Source organism: Vanessa atalanta, chromosome 3 (assembly GCF_905147765.1).
Source record: "Vanessa atalanta chromosome 3, ilVanAtal1.2, whole genome shotgun sequence".
In the NCBI taxonomy this organism is placed as follows: Eukaryota; Metazoa; Arthropoda; class Insecta; order Lepidoptera; family Nymphalidae; genus Vanessa; species Vanessa atalanta.
In genome coordinates this window covers 11175801-11196675 of record NC_061873.1, presented here as the reverse complement: position 1 = coordinate 11196675, position 20875 = coordinate 11175801, and the positions used below count along the sequence as shown (strand labels likewise).

Below are 20875 nucleotides of genomic sequence, written 5' to 3'. Positions count from 1 at the left end.
TAAACAATAAAATAATTGAATTGTTAAGTTTTACTTCTAACATGAGTGATCTGCACAATCATACACACTTTATTAAAATTGAATTCTTATTCAAACTGTTTTATTATTAACAATCAATAATGATTGAAAAAAAAACAATCTTTTCAAAAATTTTATATGATATTTGTTGTTGTTGTTTTATCCTATTAAAAATTTATGACTGGAACCGTGAATTAGGCATAACTTGTTTTTGAAGTTTTTATTTACTTTTTTATATCTAGTGTAGTAAGTAAGTAATATAAAATGTATAAATATCTGTAGCACCATAGTTAACTATTTTTGGCTGTTGACAGTGGTAGTAACATACAATTAGAAATACCTATATATTGACGTTTCTTTCTAGTTCATATAAATCCAGCGTATTAAAAAGAGAGGCAGAATCATGTAAATATTATGTTGGCGGCGCTCAAAGTTGGTATTTGTCCAGCGCCAGCCTGCCATTTTGTAAAAAAAGAAGGGAGATAAAAAATAGTTTTATGGTGTTAAAGTTTTATATAAACGTCGTTGCCATTTCTAAAAGGGCTCAAAACAAATGTTTAAATGGACGCATCGTCCATTATAACTCAAGTGTCACGGGATGACGAACAATTAAACAACTATGGATCCGATAGAGGTAAAGCCAAACTCAGTTACACCTGTTACCTACTGCCATCAATTTAGAACGTATAATGTTACCTCTATTTGAGACTAATATATTTACTGATTGTGAACGATTCCTAATGGGTGGATTGTGAAGCACCTTATCCTTGAATTGTGTATATCGTGAGAACCAAGCTGAGGTAAACAATTGAAACGTGTTGCTGTGATAACATTCTTGCTAGCAACCTTGAGAGAGTTTGTCTTCTCGTCAAACCTACACAAATTAACAAGTGAGTTTCCGCGTGTGCTCTGTTGATGGTAAATATTTGTTATAGGATCGCCACCCGGTGCACAGCATAACGACGGTGATGGAACACCAGTATCAGGCTCCACCCCATTGGGGAGCAAGAAGTCGAATGGGAGTGGAGGGTTTTTACGATCTCTGCTGTGTTGTTGGCGAGGTGGGCGGGGAAAGGGTCCACCCGGTGGCAATGGCACAAATAGTATTGATGGCAGGGCTTCGCCCCCGCTCCTGGTTATGTCAGACCATGCAGCACGACCACTATTGCCACCAGTAAGACATCAGGATATGCATAAAAAATGTATGGTTATTGACCTTGATGAAACACTAGTACACAGCTCATTCAAGGTATGTTTTTGTTTTTTTGGGTTTAATATATTTAGTATTTAAATTTTATCAAATTTTGATAAACAGTGGTTTTTTGATTCAAGATAGTTGATTGTGAAACACCTATTTATATACAAAACATAATATTTAAACTTTTATCGCTTAAACTAGCAAATAAACATTGCTTATCATCTATTAAAATATTTAATAAAACAAATAGACTTGCATATTCTACTATTTTTCTCTTAAACAAAATTTTATGCATTCTAGGTCTTATTTTAATTATTTGTTTATATCATGCCAATGTTAATTTATTTAAACAACAATCGGAGACTATGTAAGTAAGAAATAGTATGAAACCTTTTCAAGTTAAGCTCTTCTAATGTCAGTAATTATGAAATTCAATATAGCTATCTAATAATATTTACGCTTAATATATAAATTTTGACATCTTTTTCGTCATCACTGTCTTTGAAAATTAATTTATGAATTTGAAGTGTTTTTTTATATTCCTGTTACATTTGTTTTTCTTAATTTCAACTGTTTTGTTTTATTATGAAGATTTTAATGCATTTTTATCAAAATTATTAAAAATTTCAATGCATTTAATGCTTGATTCCTACGAATGTACGTAACTCAGTGTTTTTTGTACTGACAGAATGATAAATTATTTTTATCTTTATTTATCTTGATGACCTTCAGAAATATATCCATTCAGTATTGTTTTGGTTCTTGTCATCAGTATATCAATTGCATTATTATGACTGATAAGAAATATGCAAATGTTGCAATATTGAATTATTCCCTTAAGGGCAAAGTGAGACTTACTTATAGTTGAGCAGTTGTTAATTTAGTAGTTGTTGAATAATAATGATTCAATATATAAAATAATCATTACATGTGGGCAAATATTTCCATCATTAAAAATGATCTCATCGCAGACAGTTTAAGATAAATGTTTCTTTAATATTTCATTGATTAAAAAAAAGTATAAAAATAACAATCAGGGTAGGTGTTAAGTAAACTATGTCCTTGAAAATCTGTAAGAAAAATTTCATGATGATTGGCTTAGTGTCTATGACGTGAAAAGACTACAAAGGAACAAACTGAATTTCGCATTTATAATATTAGTCCAAATGAATATTTAAATAAAGTTTATTTTGATTAATTTCCTAACCGTAATACCTAGCAGTGTCATTTACGACTACTATATGTCGCGACGAGATATGTTCTTGTCTCGCCTTTGTTATTGTCTAACTAATTATTAGAGCATACCGTCGTTAGCTAAAGCACCTGGATAACGGGATAATGGGGTTAAATGAAAGACGATAAAGCCTATTAAAAAATTTAAAAATCGTGTTAAAAAAACATCGATAATAATTAAGGCATTACTAAATACAAGATTATATTCAAGGAAAAAGTTTGGACTTCATATTTTTTGATTTTTAGGCAGAATATATAAAATTTCAATTTAATACTTGTTTTATTTTATTGTTCAAGTATTATAGAAGTAAGAGACGTCTCTTTTTTTTAGGAGAAGGTTTGGAGCTTATTCGAACACGCTTTTTTAAAGTCGGTAAACTCGGTGGATGTATCGTAGATTTTCAGCCGAAACATAAATGGTTCGTCGCGATGTTGTTTTTTTTAAACTGTCAATATTAACGTGGTCAAAGATATATTTTTTTTTGCGCTTTTGATAGCAAGTATTATTACTATAATAGGTTAGAAATCATTTCGATAGTCTAAATTGACCACGCGGAGGTATATCGACAGGCGTACTTTAGAACTTAATGTTGTTTATGATATAGTAATAGCCATGTAATAATAATGTGTAATGCATGAAATTATATAGTAATTGTTCTAACGAGTTCCCTAACCATTGTGTTTAGATATATTTCAAAACGCAATATTACGCACCTTCGTTAAAGTAGTTAAATGTATGAATGAAAATACGTCATCTAAGGTCCCTGACCTTTTTCGACGAGAATGTGAAGGTACAATTAAATCGCACCCGAAAACCTTATTTTTTGTCGTTGAGTCGTGCGAATTAGATCGAGTCTAATATTTGACGCTTTGTGTATATTTTTCAATGACTCAGAATTTTCCGGTTATTGTTTTGAACGAATCCATAAAAATCTATGAATCTTTGATTGATTGTATACAAGTAAAAAGTATGCAGCATAGCAATCCTTTAGCTAATTATATTAATAAAACTAAATGTCCTTGGAATGTTTAGTCTTTAGATTAGTTTGTAGAAAATTTCTTTTTTTTTTAGCACAAGGCACTAAGTAAAGTTCACCTTGTGTTTATTTCTCTTTTTACATTCTCTACAAAACCTATTTAGATTACCTATTAAAGTTTAAATGCGTAAAGTATGTTGCTCAATTTTTAAATCTGTTTATTTCGATCGATGTTAAAAAGAAAAGTTTAATACATTTTTGTGAAACGGTATTGTTTATTTTTTTTTAGATTCAACTCGTAACGTAGAACGTTGTAACACTTCGTTTAATTCGATCGTTAATCTTAAACCGATCTGTTAATGGATCAAGTAAGTACGAAATTGGAATAACGGGGATCTTCCCGTTGATGTACGTCTTTGGATGATTCCTCTTCAAATATGTTTGAAGATTCACTATCTCTGTGTGAATCAAATTCTTTTTACGAATCTGTTCTGTTATACGTTAACTAAATATTTGTTGTATATCCGATACTGCATTGTGTGAAACTCGTGGACCTTAAACCTGGATCACGGATTTAAATCGAGCACACACGACCACCACTTTTATGTGTTTAATTTTCTAACTCATCTTGTGCTCGACGGTTACGCAAAGCCTGATGAATAAAATGATGAAATTCTCGTTTGTTTAAAGTTTAGGAATATTCACTAGATTCATATTATGAGAAAAGAGTTTATCGCTGTAAGTGTGTCATTCGTGTGCTGTGTACCATCAGTTATTGCTCTTGTAAATGTCTTTATATTTACTATTTCCTTTATGACGAGGTAGTGAAATATTTAACTCGTTAATACACACTATTTTTTACATAAACATATTACTATATAGGTAGGTAATTGTTGGTTGCGACTCCAACCACGTCAAATTTGTTAGACTCGTAAATTCCGTAATTCATATATGTATATCTATGTCTTATTCAGGTCCAGGCTCAGTGGCTTAGAAAGGTGGCAGACAGACAGACATCGTATTAATAATATAGTCTGATTATAATAGTCATGTAGAGACTTGCAATGAGAGCATAAGAATTAGTGCTTATTAACTAAAGAATTTTACTCTAATTGTAGCTTCCTCGTGTTCCTTTAACTGCTCGGTTCTTAGATTATATTAGCATGTATATTAAACGTTCACATTTATGTATGATATGTAGATTGTATCTTATCGTGGTGTTAATTTTCCTCTAATATGTAAAGCTTTTTCCGTGTCAATATTTAATTATCGTGCGCTAAAACGACAGTCGTAAGATCAGCTTTTTAATTCCATTCTGGCAATTGGTGGGCCCATTTCCAATGATCTGATTTTAAGTGGTCACCACCGCCTGTAAATATTGGCGCTATCGGAAATAATAACCATTCCTGCCATCGCCACTATATATATATATATACCTTTGAAACTATGAGGTTATGGTTCTGCCTGTAGTTACACGGGCTCACTCAATACGACCAGAACGCGGCTCAGATCTAAACAATCCGATCAATGCTTTCCGAATCACGTGATTCACTTAAAAACTTCATGTTGTTATCATAAATACTCGACCGAAAAATAACTACCAACGTTAATGACTATATTAATACAGATCCAGAGGTTAGTTTAGATTAACGATGGTTGATTCTGTAGAAAACAGATTGGCAGCGTTGGCAACATAATCACGTGTCAATTCATCCATTTGCTACACCAAAATTCTATTTAGAAAAGTACTTTGCACGCCTACTTTATATAATATATGACAATATTACTTTTATTCCACTTACTTGTTTAATTCATCCATGTTAAAAATATCGCCAAGAAGATCAATTCCATTTCGCAATTAGGTTCGGCCACTATCGACACGAGGTAAGGTATCTAAAAATATATCGCGTAGTTAAACTTTTAAATAGTTACAGGGCGTGTACGTGATCTTAGTCTTGTTGATTGTATACTTCTTGTTAATAATTATTTCTTCGTTTTTTTTTTTTTTAAAGGCAATTTGATGGCAGAAGTGTTTATGTTATATCTTAATTGTAAAAAATATACTTTATTTTGTTTGTATTTAGTATGTTCGTTGACGCATCGTTTGTACGAATGATTTGAAATTTTGTACAGTTGTTACATGTATGGGGTGGGATTCCTTAAGGTGAAATGGTCTTAGAAAGACACGATCTCTTAGAGATATTTTATTTGCTTTTATGACACGGCTAGTATATATTAGAATTCTTGAGTGTTTATGTTAGCTTTCTTTAGGAAATCGATACACAGTAGAGGAAACTTTATACGAAAGAAATAGATAGCAAACTTTTATAGAAATCATCAGATTTTCAGACTAAAGTCACTTTTACACTCTTTTATTATTTTAGTATAAGTATAATTCATTGAAAAGTCTTGCTTAATATTTATTAAACTAACTAATTAAGTTTTTTAGGGATCAGTTTTATTTGATTACAACAAAAAAACTTATAATATGCGCTTAAATTGAGCGATTTTTGAGGTTCCAAAGTCCGGCCAGTTTGCCGCGACGCCTTATTAACGACGGACCTCGCCTTAACCAGTTCGGGTACAGGCATCGAGGGTTCCTTCCTGACTAAGGCCATTTCGTTGCAAAAATCTCAAATGTCTCATATCTGGTTAATCCTTTCTAAACAATTTTTAGATTCATTGCCACTTGCGCCAGTTTATGGTAATCGTTCAACATTTCAATCAACATTTTGCTCACAAATTAATTTGACATTCGGTCATGAATGAGTCTTTTAGATTCACTTACTGAGAGGCCTCAGTAAGTAATATGATTTATTTGTTCTGGAAGTTAAGTCTATATGTTTCGTTCCTTATTTATTTACAAAAATTGAAGAACACTTAGAAATGATAATTAATAATAACAATTTTTTAAAGTCAATCGTAGCGCTGTAGAACAAAACTCCAAATTTGATAGATTTGGCATTTGCCCAGCAGTAGGTCAAAACAGACGGCTTAAATTGTTATTTCACTGATGTATATTATTATGTCTATATATCACACTTCTACCGATAGACCGATGGTCTGTTGGTGTGATAACACTCTTAATTTTAATACTGAACGCTTATTAGTCGCTAGTGCTGACATCGGCTGCCATAAACAAATAAACAATAAAAATTAATTTAGTTTATATCACTTAAATCAGTTTCAGATATAAGACTAAGTTTTACGCCATTAATGTGTATCGGTCATTGTGTGTGATAAGCTTTTCAGGCTAGTCAAGGTTGTGGCATTGATTTTGTTTCGACATATGATACAATTTGACCTTGACATTTTTTTTGACTATGAAACAGTTTTTCGAATAAGGTGTTTTGATATTTGAATTCAAAAACTTAATTAGTCATATCTTACTAAAAATTATTTATTGTCTTTGTTGTCCTTAGCGGCTTTATAATTATATTTGTATGTAGATATATATAAAAGCATAATGATAAATGTTTGTCGTGTAACAAACATTAAATTTTATCGATATCTATATAAACAGTTATAGGAACCAAAACCTAGTAAGTTACTATAAGAACTAGTACTTGTGTAGGTGGCCCTGCTCTTCCGTATCACAATACTATGTATCTATTCGATCGATCAATTCGTCTCGTGATAGTTTTAAAACAGTACACATAATTTAGAACAAAATTATGAGTATGTGTACGTGAAAATATGAGTGTGTGTGTATGAGTATTGAGAGTGTATGTTATTGATTGTAAGTTTAAGAAACATGGTTTAATAAAGTAGTTTAAGTGTAATATGTAATCTGTCAATATTACAGATATTGTTAATTAACGTAAAGAAATTAAACATATTATTTAATGTATCGTAACCTAGCCGAACCTGCGGATTTACCCGCGCGAAATTTATATAACTACCTAGAGCGCACAAACCGTCACCCTCCATTTTACCCCTCGTGGGTAGACTATGTTCTTTACCGGGACTTAAACTATCTCCATACTAAAATTCATCAGCGGTTTGAGCGTGAAAAGGTTACGGACAGAGTTACTTTCGCATTTACAATATTAGTAGAAGTAGGTATTATGTACGCAGATGAAATTGTAAATTGTCGATTAGCGAATTTACATGTTGTTTGCTATGAATGTTTACCTTTATTCAATAAAAATCAAGAATCATAAAAAGGATATATATTTCTGTCACACAGCCATTGTTTTCCTTTTCAAACAAAGGAGCAAAACGCGTCGTGGAATGTTAAAGATGTTGACTCTAAGACATCGACACGTTTCTTATCATATAAATCAACTAGACTGCTTTGTGTAGATACACGGTAATCCTTATTAGTTTCGAAATAAACGTTGAGTTACGATTATTATTGTAATTGTAAAAAGCGAATGTTTGTGATTACACGTTTGTTACCCGATCGCGCTGGAACAACTATGAGGAATTTCATCTATATTAGCAGCCTGTAAATTTCCGACTACTGGGCTAAGGCCTCCTCTCCCTTTGAGGAGAAGGTCTGGAGCATATTCCACCACGCTGCTCCAATACGGGTTGGTGGATACACATGTGGCAGAATTTCGTTGAAATTAAACACATGCAGGTTCCCTCACGATGTATTCCTTCACCGCCGAGCACGAGATGAATTATAAACACAAATTGCTTAATTTGTGTTTATAATTCATCATTCAGGAAATCAGGATATCATTCAGGAAAATTCAGTGGTGATTCTCATTTAATTTAGTAAAATAGTCTTTGTCTTGGAACAAGATGGGTACTATTTTTTTAATTTATTTTAAACAACATGACATTTACGCTAGTTTAAAGTAGAACTGCGATTCAAATCGAAACTAAAACATTCAAAACGCGATTTTTTTTATAAATAAGCCATCGAATTGTACGAACACTTTGGTTCGATCTCATCCAAGCTATACATAATGAAGTATGTTATCGTATCGTAGGCTTCTCATGTTAAACGTAAAGTTGAATAGTCATTTGTTAAATTTAATTAGTCTTAAATGTTGTTTAATATGTTATTATTGCGATATATACGATAGTTTTTTATATTATATTATATTAGATTAACGGTAGATAACTCATCTATTGAGTAAGGTTAAGGTCTAAATAATATATTTAACGCGGGTCACTTAAAGTTGGGTGTAATTAAAAAAAAATAACTTAAATTTAATTTATTGTGCTAGTAATATAATACTTGGTTATAAATAAACCAATAATTAGGACGATATTAATTGTATTTTGTTTTGTACGTTGGTACTGATTCTTATAATTACTAAGTTCATTACTTGTTCGCGGGATTCCCGTAACATTGAGTCAGCCAATTACAATGCATATTGAATTATTAAATATGTCACTTTTTTGCCGAAGTATCGTAAATTCCAAATGACGTACACATTCCAACTAATACAGATTCGTTTATACATATGCTTGTTTTTATTTAACCTATAAATTTAAAATGTTTGTTATATTTGCGAAGTCTACATAAATACGCACACATATAAATACTGTATATATACACTAACAGTTCTTAAAAAGATTATGTAGATAATTTACATTCGGCTATTTAAATACGACGTTGACTCTAATTCGTTATTAATATATTTTTAATGTTTTCCGGACGACGATGAATGATCGGTCCGAGGAATGTTTTTGGACGAAACCCTTCACGGTCCTCGACATGAATATTAGGGAGATATATTAATTTTACTATAGCATAATAGTTTAGATTAAATAATAAGCGAAATTATTAAATTTAGATAATTAAAAAAATATATTAAAATTTATTTTTTATCAAAACTAACAACAAATGTATTACTAAATACTTTTGCGTTAAACCTTACGTTAAATTAAAATATTATATAAAAATGTGTCGTTTGTTGTGAATTTATTATTTCAATATAAGTGTTGAGCTGCTATCAACTTTAATCTTCATGTTTCTCTTTGTTTGAGAAGTCCTAGTCTAAATTAATTCTCTTGTTGACAGCCGATCAACAATGCTGATTTCGTGGTACCGGTCGAGATCGACGGAGCAGTGCATCAAGTGTACGTGCTGAAGCGACCGCACGTGGATGAGTTCCTTCGGCGGTGCGGGGAACTTTACGAATGCGTGTTATTCACAGCGTCCCTTGCAAAGTACGCGGATCCTGTCGCTGATCTACTAGACAGGTAACATATAACAATTATAAGCCTCAAATTGAACTTATTATTTGGTTAAAGTTTCCACGGTTTGGAAAAGGGTTGTGCAAGGGAATCTTCTTTTGCTGTACAACTTTTGTAGGAAATATTTTCTCTATAATCAGTATTTATAGACGAAAACTTAAATATTTTTTAGATTTGACCTTGAAAATCAAATAAAACCACAATTCCCAAGAGATTTTATAGTGTTTGATTGTGTGCGCAAACATGTGTACACTATTCATTAACTCTCACAATACGATGGGAAAGCAATAGGATACGACCGGGTAGAGTTCAGAAATTTTTCAGAGGAGTGTTAATGGGGCCAAAATCCTAATCTTGGGCTTCTACTGTGAGTCTTTGGACCGAAGAACCCAGTGACAATTTACGGCAATTGCTAAATATCCGGACTATTGTCAATCTAGACCACGACATTCACGCGTATGTTTATGGTCTATGCAAATTATTGTCTTGAGCGAATCCAACTCGTGACTGTACCTCATCAAACAGGCGTCATGTGTTGTTAATGTTCTCTTACAAATCAATGTCAAATTCATACCAATGTATCAAACGGGGAGATGACCCTTATTCTGTATTGACAGAGACACAATAAGTACAATTCTTAAATGGTGTATTTATTTATGGGTCCTGTTTAAACAATAGTTTAACGAATCTTTGGAATTTATTATTAATTATATCACTACTATACGTTATCATATAGTTATTAAAAGTCTATACATGACCTATATATGTATGTGTGTATGTATCTTATCTTTCGTATCGTGCATCTTTTTTTTTTTAAGAATTGTTACAAGCAAAATTTCTTGTAAGTTTTTAAATAATCGTAGTTTTACTTGTTATGTGTCTTTAAATGGTATACATAATTAAGATTACATAAAATGAGCAACTAAATCGTTCGAGACTAAAAGGTCGAGGGAAAGGCGTGAAGTGTCTTTTGTTCACTGCATTTATCGCCAAGTATGCGGGCCTCTTGTGAAGGGGTTGTGAGAACTAATGGTCGAATAAATGTGTATTGAAGTCTTAACGGCGATTTAAAAGCCGCAGATGCTCATTTAATCGTGACGTCTAATTGTTAAAATTAGAGGGTCCTTTAATTGAGAGATTTCTGGAGTGCATGTCTCCGCTAATTGTATGTTTATTTTTACGAGTGAACGCTCTTTGTTTGAAATGCAACCATTATATTCGGAAATCACATGAATTTGCATGTTTTGAATATGTTTTCTTGATTGATACTAAAGTTGATTGAAAAAATAAAGAGTATCGATTGTCAAGCTGAGGGAAAAAGGCAATAGACTTTTCTCTTGGTCTATACCTATATGTCCTACATTAAGGATGACTACCTCTTTGGTCTAGTGGTTAGATATAAGGCCGCAGATCCCGTGGTTTAAATTCAAACTCAAGAACGGGTCGGTAAAAAAAGTTACTGGGGTTTTTCTTTCGAAACATTTTCATTAACAGCGCGGACTTTGTAAATTGGAAGTGTGTACACTTCCGTGCCTCGGAAAACACGTAAAGCCGTTGCTACTGCGCTTGGAATCTTTCTCGTCGTGTCGGATTTGTCTTCCTATCCGATTATGGGGGTTAAGTAATAGAGAGTCCACATGTGTTTGCGCACATACTTGTGCTATGTAATATGTCCTGCGTTGTTGGCTGGTCTCCCTTGAAATTGGCTGTCGTAGCCGGTCAGGACGACATCACAATAAGGACTATTTACAACTTTTTAGGTTGCAGAACATAAATAAAAAGAGATATTACAGTTTCTATCCGGCTAGAAAAGCCGGAAAAAATATTATCGGTTTAGCTCCACCTTAATATGCATGTATTATAATATGCATACATTTATTGACGACCTCCGTGGTCGAGTAGTGTGTACACCGGTTTTCATGGGTAGGTACGTCACTCCGAGATCCCGGGTTCGATTCCCGGCCGAGTCGATGTAGAAACAGTTAATTAGTTTTCTATGTTGTCTTGGGTCTGGATGTTTGTGGTTCTGTAGTTACTTCTGATTTTCCATAATACAAGTGCTTTAGCTACTTACATTGGGATTAGATGTATGTGATGTTGTCCAATATTTATTTATTATTATTATTTATTTAACCTTCCTCTTGTATGACTCTGTTTATTTATGAAAACCGCATTAAAATCCATTCTGTAGTTTAAACGATTTAAGCGTACAGACGGCGGATAGCGCCTTTTTTTAATACGTAGAGTCAGATATTAATTAAAAGTGAACACTATTACGGGTCATGTACAATATCAGGGTCGGATTTCGCTTGGTCATCAATATAGGTCATAGGATACGGTAACGATGACGGAACTCTAATCTTTTGTCATATGAAAATCGTGATGGTCCAGCGGTAACACGTTAATCTCCGAAGATTTCGGGTTCAAAGCCGAGCAAGAACCATAATTATTTTTTGCTTGTTTATTCGTCTCGTATTCGGCCGTGAAATGCCCGTGTCCAATGATAATCTTTCACATATAAATGTACACACCAACCCGCTTAAAAGCAGCGTGCTTCAAAACTTCCCCTAAAAATGAGTGGGGCATACTTACTTCTGTGGCAGAATTTTACTTTAGTGTCATGACTAAAAACCACTAATAAGTAATAGTTAAAAATGTTATCAATCAACAATAGTGTTTCGTTATCAAGTGATCTACCCAAGCGCCTGTAGAAATAGTGAGGATACTACTTGTACAGCGCTCCTTTTAAATTGCACCGTCATCTCTCCAATTCGTTTTTACTAATTACTGGGTACCCGTCTCGGCTTTACACGGGTAAAATAACGGTCTATATACAATTATACAACTTTTAGATTGGAGAACAAAAATAAAGTGAAAAATGTATTATACAAATAAAACATTCTCTTGAATCAATCTGTAGTTGAGACTTAGTAGTTTTTTTTGGTTTAGGCACTATTCAAGAAACAGTGTGAGCAGTATTATCATAATTCTAGTGCAATCGTTGTTGAACTTTGTTCGACGAATGTTTACGTATATAACTTTGCGTGCACAAATGTTACTGGGCATTATCTTGCTGTATCAACTTTTGTGTAAATATTTAATGAAAAACAATTGTAGTCCTTCGTGAACTACGTTGTTATAGTACATTGCAGGGATTAGTAAAGCAAACTTCTTAAAATGTTTGACAATATAGTTTTTTTTTAAATATAAAAACGATAAGTGGTCAAATGAAACCAGATGGTAAGAAGTTAACCATTCATCGTCAATGTGTTGTCAAGGCTTGGACTAAGATGTCTCTTGTGATCGTGGTTACACTGGCTCACTCACCCTTCAAACCAGAACACAATAATACTAAATATTTCTGTTTGACATTAGAATATTAAATTTGACCTCGACTGGTACAAATAAACCTATACTAACAGTATACATGCGACAGTAATTTTTAAGTCTTTCTGTCTGTAGCTCTTTTACGGCCAAACCACTGAACCAAACTCTATAAAATTTGCTATAAAGCAAGCTTGAAATCCAAGGAAGGAAAAAGCTTTTATATGGCTAAAGAGCGAAGCGGCGAGCAAAAACTATTAACCAATAAAAACAAAATCGCATTTCAAGTAATGATTTTGTTATTTCAGATGGGGCGTGTTCCGTGCTCGACTCTTCCGCGACAGCTGTGTGTTCCACCGCGGGAACTACGTGAAGGACCTCAATAGTCTCGGACGCGACTTGCGTCGAGTCGTCATCGTCGACAACTCGCCCGCTTCGTACATATTCCACCCGGACAACGCTGTAAGTAGTAACCCTCAGACTGGGGTGTCCATACCATTAAATTTAGTGTTTTAATTGATATCCTAATTATAAATAATATCATATCATTTCGTTTTATAAGAAATAAATAAAATAGTACGTTATCATATTCATATACATTCTATATATAGAGGCTATTACAATTCTAATTAAATAAATTAAAATTCTTATATTGTGTTGTAAGTATTACAAAATGGTTTTTATAACATTAAAGAGGTTATACGTTGTTGATCTTGCTCGATTGGGCGTTACTTATGAATATGCGTCGAGCAGATCTCACTATCCTGTGCTCTGTATTTAGAAAAATAGTTATCGTGTCACAAGTTTGTTTAGCATAATGTCCTTGTTCTGATTAATTAGGCGACCTATGGGTTGCATGTCGATTTACTCATGTTGATTTTATTATGATTACGTAATATATTTGTTAAAAAAAATAATACGAAAAATAAAAAAAAAATGCAATATGCTAAAATAAAACGAAGGTTCCTTTGGTATTGTGTTGTCGAATGTACGGACGTCGATAAAAATGTCTTCTGATAGACAGCTTAGGAATAAAAAGCGAATAATTACCTAAACAGTAAACAGTGCGACGTTGTAAATATAAACTAACATTCAAATGTAAACTAATTTTTTTTTGTCAAGTTTTTTCAAAATTTTTAACTGAAAAAGAAGTTTTAGGGCAACTCAAATTAGTTTATTTTACGTTTGTACACGCTTTAAAGGATTTTGGAGTAAAAGTGAACTAAAATAACAGTTTTTAAATTATTCTCTTCTCATCGGTAAATATTAGTTTGGTTTGAACTACACTGAGCACAACATTGATTAACTATTCACCCTAATTAAACAAATGAATTACTCACTATACTATTAGCATACATAACGAAATCAAAATCAGACCACCAATTTTATCTATTTTGTTCCAAATAAAATCGGTCGACCGTATTTCCAATGTGTTCTATTTCTATCAGTTATCTAAAGCAGTTCAACACTAATTTCATTCGAGAAACTTACTTGTTCTGATTCAAATGATTATAAATGACAATATGTATTATTTCTGTTTCCAGGTACCTGTCGCGTCATGGTTCGACGACATGACAGATTCAGAACTTTTGGACTTAATACCATTTTTCGAGAAACTCAGCAAGGTTGACAGTGTATACACAGTGTTGCGCAACTCGAATCACCCCTACAACCCCACACAGAACAACTCGCCGCCCACATAGCCGCGGCCCTCGAGCCTCCCCCGAGTGCGCGAGGCGTGCTCGGCCGGCGTGCTGCGCGAGACGCACGTGGGGCGCGCGGGGCTCGCGGGGCACGCGCCGCCCGAGGCGCGCGCGGGGCTCGCGGGGCGCGCGGGGCACGCGGGGCACGCGGGCGCGCTCACTCTCCTCGAGACACTCATCAAGAAAGGAGCGAACTTCGTCTTAAGTGCCAATTTTGCCTTCTGGTTAGTAAGGACGTTATTTGTACCTATTATACATTTTAGGTATCTCCTAGTGCGTAAGTGGTCCGTGTAGGTTCGCTGTGAAGCTTCCGCGACGAGCGTCGCGTTTAAATCTTCGACTTTAATACTTTCTGTATTGTCTATGAGTAACGATTCAGTGTTTTAAATGACTAAAATCAATTTTAACTTTTTTATATCGTGCTTGGGATCAAATATGAGTAAGTTAGTGTACTGCGATCGTGGTCTCAGGGGTTGCCGTTGACGGGAATTGTTTGACTCGGTTTGCTTCTTTAATCTATACACATACATGTAAACACGAATTTCGCAGACTGGCTGTTATTTACCCGTGACTTTTAATCAGCCTTGATAATGTATATATTTTTATCATATATATGTGAATGGTCTTAATCATACGCGGTATATATTCCACCGACTATGGTGTACATAGAGCATAGTATTTAATAGCAGCAGAATGATTAGCACTTAAGGTGTACAGTATCGCACTGGTCTAAAGCCACTGTTACGATGGTATCTATGTAAATAGTTCAGGAAATGGAATATTTAAAGCACAAAAGTTTATTAATATTTATGATAACGTTAAAATATAGTTATTTTTTAAAAAAATATCTAATATAATTTTTCATTTAGTCTGACACTGGCTTTAGATGAATGCTTGTGCATAAGCATTGATGTGATCAGTTTTACATTATAATAATGTATGCACACCGTACAAAATATGTACGAAAATTTTTATTTGGGGAATATTTTTTTTTTTATATATAAAAAGAAAACTAATTTCGTTAGTGACAATAATGAGTCACTCGGTACAGTGTCATATACATATATATACATTAACTATGTAATCAAATATGAATTATATATATGGATGAAAGTATATGAATGTAAGGGAATATTATAAATTGTCACATAAATCGACTGTATTAATCGATAATTTCATCATGATTGTAATTGTTTAATGACGAAAAATTATTATCACAACGTATTCTAACTAAATAATATACGATGGATTTGATCACCAACCAAATGATGATATTTTTATATATATAGCGTTTTGTATTCACGTTTTTGTGAAATCAGTATTTGCAGCACAAGATATGATTTTTAAGTCGTCACAGTATTAAACTAGATTATTAGATATGGATGCCATTGTACACGAATATTTATTTAGAGTAACCCTTATATATATATATATATATATATTTTACATTTTAAAGAGAATCGAAAATTGCACACAAAACTGAGGCTAAGGATAATGATATTGCAGTGTCCGTCAATGTTCATTTACAAATATAACAAAGTTACAATTAATAACAGTTTTAGGAGGTTAATGATCTCTGCTTACAATCATTGAATATGACATTCATTAGATGTAATAATTCTCAGCCAATCATAAGGGCGCTTTGAACACACATATTGATACTAATGAGTTTATACTGTGTACTATGTCAATGAGTAAAGATAAACAAACCTTAAATTTGTAAATTCAATGCGATTCACTAACATCTCTGACACTAGTATATACTATTAATAATATCGCGCTGTTGCACTCAAATACTTTTATCCACTTTTATTTTACTTTCATATTTTCTATAACAAATTAGCCGACACTCAAAACGAAGTTTTTCATAAATCTATAATGATTATTTTAGACATCAATCTTATCTGCCGATACAAGATCAAACTAGTTTATTTACATTTAAATTTCTTAATTTATTTCCATTGGAATAGGTTTAAACGCGAAAGTATGGAAGTATACTCTATTCCAACTGTAAGAAGAGAAAAGACAAGTAAACAACATTTGACAGCATAATGACGCGATATCATTGGTCGAGAGCTTGACTAATCTATGATATTCACTATGGTTTTGTGAAAATTTTGAACGTTGACGGAACTGTTATCGGAATTTTGGAAGTAAAATTAAAGTGGATATAAGTTTAATAGTGTTGTATTATAAATGAAGATATATTAATCATAAACTCAATAAAAGTAGTGCACAATATAGCTGAGTTATTAGCAAAACGCATGAATAACATTAAATCTAAAGTTAATTTATATATTTCTATTTCGATTGGAATAGGCGTTTGGGTGTTTGTACCTTAACATGGCATAAAAGTCGATATTCTAACGTGGAAAGTAATGACATCAAAAACTGAACTAAAATTAAATTAATTCTGACAACATAACAGTTTGTTTCAAATTATCATGATAAATATAAACATTATCTATAATTTAAACTCAGTATTGTGTGCAGCTTTCAGATATCCAGCTTGGGGAGTCAAAATTCAAAATTTTAAAACATTTTTATAATAAGAATTCGATTAAATAATTAGGTGAAATAAAATGGTGCTTTCAGTATTAGTTAAATAAGCGAATCGAAAATTGTACTGCAAAACTCGTAACGCACACGGATACTCTTTGGTTGGTAGTTTTGTAGTGAGCAGTGGACGGTAACTTGGAAGCATTCTTAAATTATATATAATATTCTTATATATAACTACTCGACTTGGCTTATGCCGTTTATGTTTTTTGTTTTTTTCTTTCAATTTGCTTAGCAAAAACCTTGATTGTTTATTTTTTTTTTTATTCTGTATCTTAATCATTAAATGTCTGTAGTGGAAATGTAAATAAAATAAAAAATGAAAAAAATGATTTCGATAGTTGATTTGATTAAAACTTTTCGTATTTTACACATTTGTTATTTAGTATATCGATGTACGTATTATACATATTTTTTTTTATTATTAATAGTTATACACTATCGCTAGAATTGTAACCTTATCCTTATATTTAAAGATGCTCTGAATTCTGATCTATATGTCAAGCTTTATTGCGAATGTCAAACGGTCCTTGACCCTGTTCACGTCTCGCCTCATCCATTGGTCCGTGATCACGTGATATTCGTTCGTAGATAATTCATTAAAGTTTTCTAAACCAGCCGTCCCGTTCATATCTTATTGTGTAATATAGCTATGTGCGTTATTTTCAATATGTAATTCATTCATCAATCGACGTTTATACTTGTGCGATTTATTGTAGCCCAAAATGTTAGAATTCAGAAGAGAAAGTTATTATTGGCAATTGAAAATATAAAATGAATTAAATACAAATTAATATTAGAATTATATTTCCTGTAAACTTATCAATAACAAAAAACCTGTTATTAGCTATTCGCTTAAAGAGTATTACATAATTGTTAAGTAATATGAAAATAATATATTAAATCGTAGAAGTATAAATGTATGCACTATCTACGCATCGGATACGTCACCCAGTCGATGCTAATTCCATTGTACGCAATCTATAAACTAAACTAATTTGACTTCAATACTAACTCGCTCTTTTCAATCTCGTATGTAGGAAAGAGAGCGCTATATTTATTGCTGTCAAATTATTTTAGAGATTGAGTAGAATAGGATCGTCATATTTATCACTCATAAAACCACAGTAGAGCATTTATTTCGTAAGCATTAACACATAGATGTAGTATGTTATAGTAATATATACGTTGATTTCTGTAATTTTAAGATTTATGTTGTTCATATAATGTATATTTAACGCAAGTTTATACATGAACACAATCAATTCCCCGTGAATTGTATCATATTATACACTTATTATGAAATAAAACGTCACCGATCAAACGTCCACGTTGTTTAGGAATTTACTATCTGTTAATTTTGATATAATAGATAATTAAAAAAAAAAAAATTATGCATGCAATAAAAAATTGAATTGATATTTTTTATCCTATATCTTAATGTGTAGTATAAATTTTATGGTTTTAACATTATATCGGGAATTCATTGTTATATGATTAATTTTGCGATTTTTTTTTAAATATTGTAATTTAATATTAGTGTAAGTTATGTGAAATAGTGATTTTTAACGCAATAACGTTTACGTGTTTGGATTTTAGCTAACTCCTATAAAGCGGTACGGAACTCGATTTAAACGTCCCGGTGCTTTTCGAAACCAATTTAAACGGTAGCCATATTTAGTGTGAGAAAAAGCCATTAACCCATTATTTGGTACAATATTATAGTCACTAATATTGTTTAATAATAACACATAAATATTATGCTTCTTTATATTTCGTAATTTATAAAATAAGCTCTCAAATTATCGTTTAATTTTCAATGAATTTCTTTTTTATTATTGGCAATTTTGTACAATTTAATCTAGATCAAGTGCTATAATGGTCGAGTTCTGTGTTCTGTCAGGATTTTTAGTTCGCTTGTAAACAAAGTACAAATCATAAATAGAACGCAGTGGCTAAATAACGAGAACATTATATATTTATTTAGTGTAAGATTGTGCTGTTTCGTACCATCTTTCACGTTTCCACGACGAAAATTATCGTTTCCCAAATATTACTTGCCTCTAGGTTTAGATGTTTGGGTGAATGCTGGATTTTTATTTTTACACATTGACTAACAATAGCTACCCACCTACGTCACTGCCTCGTTAGATTGATCCAACTTATTAATGGTTGTAGCGTCAGCAATAAAAATTATTTACATACAATAAAATTACATCATTGAAAAATGAAGATTAACATTTAACTGAACATATTGTTATGTTGACAGTCAAATTTCTTGGTGGCTATTGTATGTATGTGAGTTTATAGCTGACGTGCTTGTACAGTACTGGATATATCAAACACTACTTACATTTTAAATAGTATTAAAATAAATTTTAAACTGATTTTTTTGTCTGTTATTTATATAAATATTTTTTAAAAACGATATGCTTGACATACGACAATATTTCATTGTTTTGTAGAAGTGACTGTTAAGTACCAAATCAGTGCAATATGTTTGAAAAATTATATTTGTTTAAACAGTTTTATTTGTCATTGTACTTGTAAGATTTGATTACTTAACAATGAATTATTACAATAAATAGGTGTTGGCATATTGTAGATATATTGTACAGCATTCAATGAAGGACTTGTCGTGTATTTTTAAATAAATGTAAGTATATTGTACTTCCTTTATATAAAGCTGATAACCATCCAGGTTTCATTTTAACTCTGACAAAACTAATTAGCATTAGTTACTATTTTAATTATATTTATGAAAATGTTTAAAAAAAACTTTCTGTACTTTTAATATTGTTAATCGTTTAAATGTTATTTATGTTACACGACAAGACCTCTATAATGGTATTATGAATTTTTTTACCTATCAGAGATTAGGCAGGTAAGCGGACGATAATTATCTGTAATATTTATGAAGTGTAATAGCAAGGAAATATGAGGAATCAAGAGTAATGGGTAACATTTACCTGAGACGAAATTTATATAGTGGTGTACATTTTTGATATGATGTTGTACAAAAGAGACATTTGGTATGTTATTTTATAGGAATGAAATAAATAGCCTTAATTAATAATTTGTGTATTATTTTTATTAATTAATTGTTTCCCTGGAAAGGTTATTAAAATATGAAAAATGTGTAGCGGCTGTTTTGGCTGCTCCTTGGTAAGTAGCAAATGAAAAAAAAAACATGTCAATTTGAGCTGTCAAATTAACTCTTAGGTTTTGGGCTTTGGCACATTGACTAGGACAATACATTGTTTAAATTAAAACACCATACACAATTTTGTCTAAACGTTTATTGAAATTAAATAAATATTTTTAAAATTTATATACTACAGTACAATAGCATGAAATATATAATAAATAATTATGTATCTTTCTTTTCACTTGTAATATGATATGGTAAAAGTACTTATGTGTATAACAACATGTTGCTACTTAAAAAAAGGTTTTCTTTTTAAATAAATATAATACTTATAATTATATCTAAAACTACGTTATAATAATGAGGAAACATTAATGGTTTCTTTATATATTTGTACTTATACTTTGGATGAATGTATTGCTTATTGATTCTCGGAAACTAAAATATATATTGCCAATGGGATAAAAATATATTTGATATTTATGGAATTACCTTTTTTACCTTTTACACTAATGTTTCTCTAATTTTATTTTATTAAGTTTAACTATTAAGATAG

At 31.9% G+C, this 20875-nt stretch overlaps 1 protein-coding gene across 1 annotated transcript; it reads left to right on the top strand.

Moving 5' to 3' along the window:
• Positions 1–454: 454 nt before the first annotated feature.
• On the top strand, positions 455–17377 carry LOC125077304 (carboxy-terminal domain RNA polymerase II polypeptide A small phosphatase 1). Its single transcript, XM_047689214.1, has 6 exons — positions 455–652; positions 954–1267; positions 9410–9591; positions 13218–13371; positions 14454–14683; positions 14720–17377. The coding sequence occupies exons 1-5, from the start codon at positions 580–582 to the stop codon at positions 14610–14612; spliced, it is 882 nt and encodes a 293-aa protein (XP_047545170.1). The 5' UTR covers positions 455–579; the 3' UTR covers positions 14613–14683; positions 14720–17377.
• The last annotated feature ends 3498 nt before the right edge of the window (positions 17378–20875 follow it).

Coding starts and splice junctions, on each gene's coding strand:
- LOC125077304 (XM_047689214.1), top strand. CDS start 580: ATGGACGCATCGTCCATTATAACTCAAGTGTCACGGGATGACGAACAA. Junction 653..953: donor CAACTATGGATCCGATAGAG/GTAAAGCCAAAC, acceptor TATTTGTTATAG/GATCGCCACCCGGTGCACAG. Junction 1,268..9,409: donor TAGTACACAGCTCATTCAAG/GTATGTTTTTGT, acceptor TCTTGTTGACAG/CCGATCAACAATGCTGATTT.